The sequence below is a fragment of the Amborella trichopoda genome, chromosome 7 (genome assembly GCF_054954075.1).
Source record: "Amborella trichopoda isolate Santa Cruz 75 chromosome 7, AtrichopodaSantaCruz75HAP2 v2.0, whole genome shotgun sequence".
Taxonomy (NCBI): Eukaryota; Viridiplantae; Streptophyta; class Magnoliopsida; order Amborellales; family Amborellaceae; genus Amborella; species Amborella trichopoda.
In genome coordinates this window covers 37,497,206-37,509,527 of record NC_142342.1, presented here as the reverse complement: position 1 = coordinate 37,509,527, position 12,322 = coordinate 37,497,206, and the positions used below count along the sequence as shown (strand labels likewise).

Genomic DNA, 12,322 nt, shown 5'->3' with positions numbered 1-12,322 from the left:
AGGCTACGTCCGCTGGATAATAAGATTAGATCCACTGTTAAAAATAATTGTTTCGCATGTTCTTCCAAGAAGTAAGTTCTTTGAACTCTCTGATTTCTTCTAATGACTTTATCTATCTTTGTTTTCCCTCTCTGAGTTTCATCTCTCTCATAGGCTACTTTTCTTTCCCAGAGGCAATCTATCACCAATTATCGAGAAGTTCTCTAAAATACTTGAGTTCTATAAGCTCAAGGTCGATCTACTCCCAACTCGGGGAGATACGTTAGGTCGGTGCATGATTTGCTTTTGGTTTAGGAAATAGGTCTTTAGTATAAGTAGAGATTATCTTTAATTATCGTTTCGAAAGAGAAGTTAACACGAGATTTAAGGAGATCTAGATAAAAATTGAGGGTTTTCGATAGGATAGAAAGAGAGATAAATAAAGGGGAGTTAAAAGTTAGGAGATTAGAGAGAAACACGTGGAAAGAGAAAAAAATAGGGAGATAAAGAGTGAGAAAATAGGATGGGAAAAGAAAAACCTCGAAGAGAGGGAGATCTTTTGTCGTTCTTTTATTTCTTTAATTATTTGGTTTGTTCAAAGTTTATTTGGTGGGAGATGTCTCTTCATTTTGGGGTGAATTCCCTTGCAAAAATTGGGAGATGGTATATTCTATCAACTTATTATTATTATTATTATTATTGTTGTGGTTCCAGTTTTATTTTCTCCCAGAAGTACTTATACCCGCTTCTACATCATATCACTACGGACATCGGTGAACAAAAAGGGTAAAGCGAATGCAAAATATAAGAAAATAGAGGGAGAAAGAAAAAAAAACAAACAAAAATATCATGGACGGGTAGAAGGGTATGCAAGCACCTTTCCATTATAGGAGATTTCACAATGTTGAAATCTAATGGCTCAAATTTAATTTAATTTTGGGGGTTTGTATAAGGTTGCAAACTTAAACAATCCAATTAAGGCGCACCTCCAAATTTTATGATAACATGTATTTTGGTGCAAAAAATTCTTTGGATTATTTAAAATCTATTTTTATCTTTAAGTATAAAATTTTAAACTTAAAAAATGGGTAAAATCAAGTAGATCTATAAACATATGAAAATCCTGAAAATGAACGGTCTGTTAAAAGTGTTGCAAAATGCACTATTTTTGGTACTCAAAATCTTTTTTTTTTTTTCTTCTTATCTTACATCTCGATGTTGAGATGATCAATTCGAGGGTTTTTTTTCTTCATAGCCATACTTTTCAATGGCTTATCTCTGAGCTATTTAAATTGGGAAAGGGAAGTCTCATTTCCCCTACCAACGATTCATCTCACATATTTAGCAACTATCTGTTTAGTGGAGAAAATGGCTCATGCCTATCGTTCCCATACTTTGCAACCGAGACTCGACATCACAACTGCTGCACATATGCACACTCCTTCAACATCATTTGAATAAAAGGCGTCTATTTTAACATTAGGGAATAATGAAAGTTAATTGGATGCACACTCCTGATAAGCACACTCCTCCAAGAGTTAGTCCAACATGAGGGAATAATGAAAGTTAATAAGATGCAAGGTATAAAAGTGCCCTATCAAGTAAGTGACTTAAAGTTTGATTGACCATCTCGTAACGAGTGTTGTCTTAAAAATAAAGAAAAAAAAAAAAAATAGTCCCAATTTGATATACACAATTTTGGAAAAACAATGTGTGAATGAGGCTTTGTGTCTCAACAATTTATGATGCGATCCAATTCGGATCGACATTCTTTAAAGGAAAATTTGTTTTTGACTCAGTCGACTCACCGGTAAATATGAGATCCTCTTGGGTGTTGCCATCTATGTACACGATCTTGGGTAGGATCCCGGTATTTGAGATTCTCGGTTTCGCAAGCTAGGGGTCCTGGTAACCTTACAATTGGTATTAGAGGACAAGGTGTGTACGGGGCTAAGACTTTTATTAAGAAAAATATGAATAGTGAAGTTTGATGGCTACATGGTTTGAGGTGGAGAAATAAGGATGCCAAGTGTATTAGTAAATTCCACAATGGTAGCAAGTGATAAGAAATTAAGAAATCTATTCAATGAAAGTCAGCAAGCTGAATTTGGTGATTTTTACGATCAAGGTGGAGATTGTTAGATTTGTTGATAGTCAAAGTCACCATACCTATATTTTATTCAAAAAGTTGGGAGTAATTTGAGAAAAGAAAACGGGGGCTTCTTTGGGGAACAAAATAAAGTCCAAGCGATCGTTATAAAAGAGGACCAAAGGAAGACATAATACTCATCCTTTTGAGGGTCACCTCCTAGGGGTTATGGGAACGAATCTTCAATATGGGGATAGGTCTCCAAGAGAGAGAGAAAAAAAGAGAGAAAGTCTCTCAATTGCTTTCAAGTTGCTCTTTTCGGTAGCAGTATAGCGGTAGGAGAAGAAGATGTTGATCAATTGTGTTACTCGGTCGGGAGAGCATGCTTAAAAGGGAAGATCAATATGGTTCTTATTGATGTTTAGAAATATGTATATATTTTGTAACAAAAATTGTAATCGTCATTGTAATATTAGATTTCTACTTGCCAAAACTGTGAATATAGCCTCATGTGATTAACCACGTAAATCATGTGTTGTGGTGGTATAGTTTTTTATTATTGTTTTATTTCTTACACTCGATTTATAGTTGTATTTGTCTACTTCACATTTAGCTTCTATGTACACGATCTTGGGTGGGATCATGATATTTGGGATTCTAGGTCCCGCATACTACAGGGTCTACGTATATAGAAAATTTTAGTTTTGAAAAAAAAAAAAGTATGGGTTTTAATATGTTTTTCCACCCTCCGTTTTGATATAGTGAAATTATATTTTTCGACATCCATTATTAACATGGATGCCTAATGCATAAGGACACACACCTATTTTGGTGAGCCGGTGGCTTACCAAAACCGTGTCTGTGCTCTCCACAAAGGGTGTTTTGTAGGCTAAGTCTTGCATGTTCTCTTCACATAGGATCATTTGTAAGCTTTCCCCATCTATGCAAAAAATATTCTAATGAATATGTAACATCCATTATTATGATGCTAACGCTCTTCCATTTGTCATTTGATATTTAGTAGAAAAAATTTTTAAAGGAAAAATCCCATCGTTCCCTCTATTTTATTGTTTCCATATTTTAATAGACCGAATGATTCAAAATATATCTCCTAACCCCTTGATTAACCTTACCCACTTTTCACTATTTTTTAAGCACTAACAAATAAAAAAAAGATATGCTTATTCTAAACCCGTCATCTCTTTATGTGATATATTCCCCCCAAATTTCTCTCTGTTTAACATTCACCCTCTTTGTCTCTCTAAGGGGGGAGAGAGAGTGAGCGACACGTGCAAGGGGAGAGAGAGTGGGAAAACAGGTTGAGAGAGACAGATTTAGGAGAATTACGTAAAAGGGGAAATGATGATGTTTAGAAAAGATATGTCTATTTTATATTTGTTTAGAAATGATAGGTCTTTTTTATATTTTTTATATTTGAAAGGGAAAAACTTAGCTTAGGGGGTTAAAAGATAAAAAACTTAGAATTTTTATAGCCCAAGATATGCTTTGAAAACTTCGATTGACCGAGATATAAAACATAAAAATGGGAAGTAGAAAGATACTTTCCCATTTTAAATAGAACAACCAGTATAAAAAAAAATGAAAAACAAATACATAATTGCTATGATGGATAATTTGTTTAAACGTATATAAAGCCTACCAATAACTAAATAAATATAAAAATAACTATAGAGAATTACTGCCAACTATGAAGAAGCAGAATTTCTAATAACATATCAAAATTATAAGATAATATTGAAATTATTATTTTGTGAGTCAGCATCACCTGTTGTGAGGAGGTACAGCAAGGATGGATGTCACATAAATGAGGAGATACTTGTTTTGATGAGTCCGTTGACTCACCAAAACTTTGTCCTTATCACATCAGTAGAACAAGGAGACTATGGTCAAACCCACCTTGTGTCAATGTATCTCGCCTTATTTGGAAATAATATCCATATAGATATCTATGGCCAAAAAAGGTAAAAGGGGATGCACACTATAGGAAAATGGAGGGAGAAAAATTGAATTTAGATTTCACAATGCTGTTTCTATTGGCTAAAAATTATTTTTATTTTTTATTTTTTATTTGATTTAAAATATTTATCTGAATTTTGGGGTTTAGGTTTTGTTTTAAACATAAATAGATAAATATGATAAAAAGTACTTTTAAATTAAAACTATTTTAAACTAAATTAAATTAAAATGGACGGTGATGATAGAATAGCAGACAATAGACAAAGGTACTAGACTTCTGAGTTTGCTTACAAAAGTGAATGCTGTCTAGCGAAAAGTGGGTAGATTTTGTCTCTCATCAACGGCCATGGCAGAGGTTGCTAAAGGATTAGAGAAACTCATAAGCAATGGTGTCAACTCCAAATATTTGACAGAAAAGTATATCCTTCCTCTTGAAGAACGACCCAAGTTCTCTTCCGATGAATCCCTTTCTGAATCCATTCCTGTAATCGTTCTCAGTCGTGTTTCTGATGGTTTAGGTCGACAAAATATTATCTGGCAGATCACTAAAGCCTCTGAAGACTATGGATTTTTTCAGGTCAGGTCATCTCTCTCTCTCTCACTTTCTCTCTCATTACTTCCATAACAAAAAGGTATGGATTGCCTTGAACCAGAAGATGATTGTGGCTGGTTTTGGCCTTTTAGGGTGGTCAAGTGAGGAACTCCAAAGGAAAAAAGGGAAATTATCTGAAATATACTTTAATTTTCGTCTAATAAAAAAAAAAAAAAAGCTCTCAGGTTTCCTAAACTTCATCCATCCCTTTTTTCTTCAAAATCTTGAAATCCATAAAATTGACGGTCCAAAAATGTATTGTAAGATGCCTTATTTCTAATACTTTAAATCCATTTTTTCTTCTTGATGTCTATGCATCTTGATGTCGGGATGATCAATTTGATTATATTTGGGCATCGAAACGACCTCTTCTAGTGAAATTTTTGAGCTGTGCGTTAATTTGATTGTTTAGATTCTCTGTTCTATGCAAACTTTTTCTTTTTTAAAATACCCCTACCTATTTTTCACTATTTTTTGTATTTTGTTTTGATTAAAATTTGAACATATTTATAGTATTTTTTCAGTTTATCTAAAAACGTCTAAACCATTTTAGCCTGGCCCAGATTTGCTTGGTTAGAACCGGTTACCCAAACTGGTTCGAGGTTACCCACACCTGGCCCATGGCTCGGGTCCATTCCCAGGCGGTGATTTGTAACACTGGTCATCAATATGTTCACCTGCCTGATCATTCTCTTTTCCCCTACAATTAGTTAATATTGCTCTTCTTGTTAAATGTATTGGACTAGATCATGAATCATGGGGTTCCAGAAGATGTTATTCAAGAAATGCTAGGTGTTGCCTCAGAGTTTTTTGAGATGCCCATTGAAGAGAGAGCAAAGCTTTACTCTGAGGACCCCAAAACACAAGTTAGAGTTTGCACAAGTTTTAACTTTAAAAGCAAGGTTCAATTATGGAGAGATTTTTTGAGGCATCCATGCCATCCATTAGAGGATTACATCGACTCATGGCCCCAAATGCCAGAAAATTACAGGTATTTATGTTTAAATTTGTTAGAGAGTGTGTACTACGAGACCATTTATTTTTGTTACAAGGAGATCACAATTGCTAATAGTAATTAGATGTTGATTATGACAGAGAAGTATGGTTGTGACCGCTTTGTATTAAAAGTAAATAGCATTTTTATATATTTTTCTACTTTTCGACGCTAAATGGTGATTACTATATTTAGGAGTCAAATTTTATATATTGGTACATGTGGAGGTTGAAATGATCGACTGGGAGCTAGAACAATCTTTCACAATAGGTCCCTAACGTGCACCTTATCAAAATATTTTCTATGTTACTTTCATAAAAAGAAAATCAAATACCTAAATGAGATGTTATGTAATTGGGAAAATTATAGTTTCCCACCAAATTAGAATGTCTAGGGATTTCTAAAAAAATAAATCAAATACCAAAGTGAGACGTTAGATAAATGTACCAAATTAGAATTTCTAGGGATATCCCCCGTAACCCACGCCGCCACCCCAAAAAAAAATAACTTTTGATATCACACTTTTCATCCCAACATTGTCTTTTTTATGCCCATCTAAAGCAAAAATTGTAACTTCTTTTGGACTATAATTTCTTAAGTTTAACCCTTGTTTCCCGCCCTCTCTTTTTAGGCCTATGCTGGGCCAGCACACAACATAAGCTGATCCGACACATGTTGTGTCGGCATTGTATCAAGGGGATGCCTTAAAAGTAAAATTTGGAGGTGTCTATAATTTTTGAAAAATTATGACCCAACTTTCTAAGCATGTAATCCCCCAATACTTTTTGAATCATTCCCAAACCCCAGAACTTTATATTTTTGCAACTACCCTGCTAAGTCCCAAAGCAGGGTCGTTTAGGACAAAAATACCCCCTATTAGAATCCGTGTTTGATGCCCAATATGTGCCAGTTAGGCACAAAAATATGTCGGACTGAATTTTAATCTTCATAATGGTCATATTTGGCACAAAAATGTGTTGGATTGGCTTTTGACAATGTGCTTGTCCTGCAAAAAATGTGCCAGACCGACTTCTGATATTGAGATTCTACTAGTTTGGCACAAAATACGTCAGACCGATTTATAATGAAATTGTGTTGTTTTGGCAAATTTTGTGTCAAACCAGGTTAGAGAGAGTCGGAGTGGGAAACGGGGACTAAAAAGAAGATATTTTGGTCCAAATTAGTCACCCTTTGTGCTGGGAGTAGTGCAAAATAAATTCAAATCATTAGTGTGGTATAAAAATTTAAAAATACTAAGGAATATCTAGAAAGTTCGATTTGGGGGTAATCTATGGTTTTCCGATAGTTTTCCCTAGACAATTTGCACTTGGAATACATTTTTTCTACAGGAAAATTGTTTAGTAGTAGTGCAGCCCAATGAAAATAAGTAAAGCTTCACCATATAACGCATCGAAAATTATAATTCCAGCAATGAAAAACCTTTACATGGATATTCTGAGCTTGAACATTACGGTTGTGAAAAAAAAAACACGATTTCATGTTCTAAAAATAATTTATATTAAAAATGTTTTCTAGACCATCCATTCCGTCCCAAAAAATGAGCAAATACATGCACAGGATTTGCGCTCTTTTATGAATTTCAATTTTGACTGTCGGTGTTGGAAATTGATTTTAGAGCCATTATGGAGATTTTTGTTGCCTAGATGTATGAGGATTTGAGATGAGACTTCATTTTACTTTCATAAAGCTTAAGCCTTATTGAAACTTCATCCTTTTCTAAATTCCTGTTCAACACGAGTCAAAATTTTACACTAACATGTCAATCAATCCTATGCTCTCGCCCTAGAGAGATAAGCCCTAATGGTCAAGAGATAAGCCCTATGCTCTCGCCCAAGAGGGAGGAATAATTGCAGCCACCCAATTTCACCTCCAATGGTCAAGATTAATGTGACCACCTTGTATCAAAGATAAATGGTCTCATTCTTAACTTTTCCTAACTATAATCTGTATGATTATAAGTGTCATCACCGTCCAATCTGTTTTTAGGCGCTGATGAAAGTAAGTAGACCCAGCATGGCTAGGTGACTTGGTACAATGTCATGCATCCCCTCGGCATCCCCCTACCGCATTGGTTGGACCATGATTATGTTTAAGGTTTGTATACTATGAGATCATTTAATTTTTATACAAGGAGGTCACGATTATTGGATGTGAAATTCAAGAGATGAAAAATGTGTCGTAACACTCAAAAAATATTATTTTGGACTTTGTGCCCAAACAATGACATACCCTCAACTACCTGATCTCAAATCTCACATCTTTGTATCAAATGTAAATAGTATCATTGTATAAATTTCTTTATATTTATGACTAGAAATTTTTTGGTAATACGGAATATGGTCCTGTTTTATCTTATTTATTTAAAGAAGGGTAAGTAAGTGGGCATTTGGGCCTCTACTTTAGGGTGAAAATTTTAAAGGATAAAAACCAAGGTTTTCAAAACATGAAGGTAAGAAAAACATTACAAAGAGAGAAAAGATAGTGACGAAAAGATTTACGTGGTTTGGCAAGTTTCCTATATATATGACGTGTTTTTAGCCATAAATAACACAAAACAACAAAGTTTAAAAAATAAAAAAAAATTATTCCATATTATATGTTACAATATATGTACCGAACAACTAATAAAATAATATTGAGCTGGGTATGTTAGTTTCAGACCAAATAGTTTGACAGTATTAACTATCATTCAAGCACCCCTATAACTAAGTTTTACTAATATTTGGGACATTCTGACAAACTAGTTGCTAGAGACTTTCTATACCCAACACAAGTGAGATAGCAATTGAAGGTTCTTTGTTTTTTTTCTTTGTTTTCATCATTTGGTTGTGGCGCATAATCAATATATTTTTGAAACTCGGCTATCCAGATATGAAATCGTCGATTTGGACTGGGAATCAACCAAGGCCAATTCCATTTGGACAAAGTAACGATATTGGCTTTGTTTCCCCCCTAAAACCCCCCTCCATATTTTTTTTTTTTTTTGTTTTCAAGCTTATTTAACACAATGGAGACCTCTTCTTGTGGGGAGGTAGCTAGCAAGTATGTTCTTGAGATCAAGGCATTGATACTAAAGCTCTTGGCTCTATTATCTGAAGGACTTGGGCTTGGTTCTGGTTATTTGAATGAAAAATTTGGCAAGCATAATCAAATACAGTTGATAAATTACTATCCTCCATGTCCAGATCCCAACCTAACACTTGGTCTGCCAGGGCATTCCGATCCGAATGGCATTACAGTTTTTTTGCAAGATGAAGTAGGAGGATTGCAAGTGCTCAAAGATGGAAAATGAATCATCGTGAAAGCGGAGAAAAATGCATTTGTGGTTAATATAGCAGATTAATTGCAGGTACGATACAGAGCTCTTCTCATTATTCTTATGATGCAGCCTAGTTTACCTTTATAATAACTTGGCTCTTCTTATGATACTTTCAATGCAGCCCATGTTACAAATCATATGGCGCCATTTTTAAACATGGAGTTTCCATGTTTTCACATATGTCAATACTAGGCTCACATTATTTATACTAACTAAATGTCTTTATTTTTTTTTATAAATGCATTAATCACATTGTGCTATTTTTATACAAGGAGTTACAAAGTATTCACATATGTCAATACTAGGTTCACATTGTTTATAATAACTATGACCTTTTGTTTTTGGGTGTTTTGGGGTGGTAATTAAAAAGAAATGAATTTCTTACTTATTGTAGAATTGGAATTCAAGACGTCATGTTATGTTGCCCTGCCACCCTGACTAGCTGAATAAAAATTGTTATAATATGGCTCGATGAGATTCATGGATCCAATCTGAAAACAATCTTTATTTCCACAAAATATAAAAATGGCCTTAATGAGTCCATGTTTTTAAGAGTTCAGATACAATTTCTGAGAGTCCATTGTAGGAAAATAAACATGTCATCTCGACAGGCAGATGTCAATCCTAGACGGTTGCGGTATGCTGTTCCTCAGGCTCAGGGTTTTCATTTTCTTTGATCGGTACAACAACACACTCCAACTATTTCCATTGGACATATGACGGTCGTGGTGATGTGATTTTATGTATAGTTTTTACATGGCAATTGAATATTCAAGAAAGATTTTATGCACACCCACAAAAGCATATTGCAGATTCATTCCCTTGGTTCAAATCTATATTCTACTCCCTCGGAAGTATACCGTGCATTTACTTTCTCAGAGAAAACCCCACCTTGGCCCCCCATATTTTTGAGATAAAACCTCTTTAGTACATATATTAACCTCAACAAAAAATATTTTTTAATTGCACCCTCTAAATTTACATCCAATTTACAGAGGGTAAGATCTAACTATCCTGAAAAGGATTATTACTCAAGATTGAGTAGAAACCATCCAATTTACAGAGGGTGAGATCTAACTATCCTGAAAAGGATTATTACTCAAGATTGAGTAGAAACCATCCAATTTACTGAGGCTGAGATCTAACTATCCCGAAAAGGATTATTACTCAAGATTGAGTAGAAACCATCCAATTTCTAGAGGGTGAGATCTAAATATTAGAAAACTCAAATTGTAATTTATTTTTTCTTTTGTAAATAATCATCTTGCTATATTTAAGTAGTTCCCAAAAATTCAGCCCGTGAAAATCCTCGAGTAGGTCATCTGACCGACGTACTAGAACTGAGTATATGGAATGCATTCAAATTTTGGACCGTATGAGAACTTCTTTTATTTTTTGTTTGTTTTAATATTGATCCAGCTATTCTAATTTCTTAAGTTGATTCTGAAACTTCATGTTGAAAAAGCCCATCAAATATGTGTCCTAGCTGAGGGAGTAGATGTACATTACTAAATTTTTGCCCCTGCGCCCCGTCCCCCCCCAACGGGAGTATGCTTTTTGGGGACTCAAATATCTTCACTAGTTCTTTTTAGTTCTCCATCTCTCTTATAGTCTTTCACTTTCTATTCTATCCTATCATGTGCTTTAGCATATAAAAAAGTAGAGAGCTTTATGTGTTGGTGTGAATGGTTTAGGTTCTCAGCAACGGGAGGTTCAAAAGCGTGGAACACCGTGCAATTGCGAATTCCACATCCTCTCGAGTTTCATTACCAACATTTTATGGTCCCTTCTTGGATGCATGAATTGGCCTTCCAATGAATTAGTGAGCAAAGAAAGCCCTGCAATTTACAGGAGTTACACATTTGGGGAGTTCTTTGACAGGTTTTTTAGCTTGGAACTCAAGGGGAAAACAGTCCTTGACTAGTTCACGTATTGTGCAGAGTGAATATTGCAAGGGTTTAGCATCCTGAACCACAATGAGTTTGATGCAATTGGTGACATGGTTGTCAATATTCTACAGCTTACCTGGATCCATATGGTGAATGCATTTAGTGAAAATAAGGGTTTCAAGTCCTGTACTGGACATAACTGTTTTCAATGGTAGTGTGCCTTTGCCTAATTATATAATGTTGGAAGGTTGTTGGAAGGTAGAATAGAGATTGCAGCAACAATTTGACAGTATCATTTAGTACAAATTGTTTCTATATTTGCAAAAAAGCATAGGCAAAAGAGGATCTGAAAAACAATCTCTAGAAAATAATACTTAAAATTATTATAATCATAAGAAAATTACATATGTAGGCTTGAATTTTATTGTTCAGTGCCTCGGCTCTATATCCCTTAATAAAAACCTCTTATTTTTAAAATTGATTGTAAAAGCACCTCGAATTTAGGTTTCATTTGATTCATACGTAATTGTTGGGCTCATAGAGTCAAGTCCTCTTGCATGAATGCAGATGTGCAAAGCAGAACCTAGATTTATGGGACACAAAATATAAGGGAAACGATGTGCGTGTTTATGAGTCGGAAAATCAAGCAATAAAACAAATAAAATAAAAATTACTCACTAACACCGAGATTTTACGTGGTTCACCTTTTAGGCTACGTCCATTGGATAATAAGATCAGATCCACTATTAAAAATAATGTTTAGAATGTTCTTCCAAGACGTAAGTTTTTTTGAACTCTCTGATTTCTTCTAATAACTTTATCTATCTAGGTTTTCCCTGTTTGAGGTTCTTCTCTCTCTCATCGGCTTCTTTTCTTTTCCAGAGGCATTCTACCACCAATTTTCAAGAAGGTCTCTAAAATATTTGAGTTCTATAAGCTCAAGGTCGATCTACTCTCAACCCGGGGAGATAAGTTAGGTCGGTGCATGATTTGCTTTTGGTTTAGGAAATAGGTCTTTAATATAAGTAGAGATTATCTTTAATTATCTTTTCGAAAGAGAAGTTAACACGAGATTTTAGGTGATCTAGTTAAAAATTGAGGGTTTTAGATAGGATAAAGCCAATCTTGAAAGAGATATAAATAAAGGGGAGTTAAAAGTTAGGAGATTAGAGAGAAACAAGAGGAAAGAGAAAAACTTGGGAGATAAAGAGTGAGAAAATAGGGTGGGAGAGGAAAAACATGGAAGAGAGAGAGATAACTTTTGTCGTTCATTTTTTTCTTTAATTATTTGTTTTGTCCAAAGTTTATTTAAAGGGAGATGTCTCTTCATTTTGGAGTGAATTCCCTTGCAGAAATTGAGAGATGGTATATTCTATCAACTTATTATTATTATTATTATTATTGTTATTGTTCCAGTTTTATTTTCTCCCGAGAGTACTTATCCCCACTTCTGCATCATATC

The 12,322-nt window shown here is 34.5% G+C and overlaps 1 protein-coding gene across 1 annotated transcript; it reads left to right on the top strand.

Moving 5' to 3' along the window:
- The first annotated feature begins 4,391 nt into the window (after positions 1-4,391).
- On the top strand, positions 4,392-10,773 carry LOC105421153 (protein DOWNY MILDEW RESISTANCE 6-like). Its single transcript, XM_088871061.1, has 3 exons — positions 4,392-4,622; positions 5,384-5,503; positions 10,666-10,773. The coding sequence occupies exons 1-3, from the start codon at positions 4,392-4,394 to the stop codon at positions 10,771-10,773; spliced, it is 459 nt and encodes a 152-aa protein (XP_088727187.1).
- Positions 10,774-12,322: the final 1,549 nt, after the last annotated feature.

Excerpts from the sequence above, each read along its gene's own strand:
- LOC105421153 (XM_088871061.1), top strand. The coding sequence starts at position 4,392 with ATGGCAGAGGTTGCTAAAGGATTAGAGAAACTCATAAGCAATGGTGTC. Across the intron at positions 4,623-5,383 it reads AAGACTATGGATTTTTTCAG|ATCATGAATCATGGGGTTCC; the intron begins GTCAGGTCATCT and ends GTATTGGACTAG. Across the intron at positions 5,504-10,665 it reads CTGAGGACCCCAAAACACAA|GTTCTCAGCAACGGGAGGTT; the intron begins GTTAGAGTTTGC and ends TGAATGGTTTAG.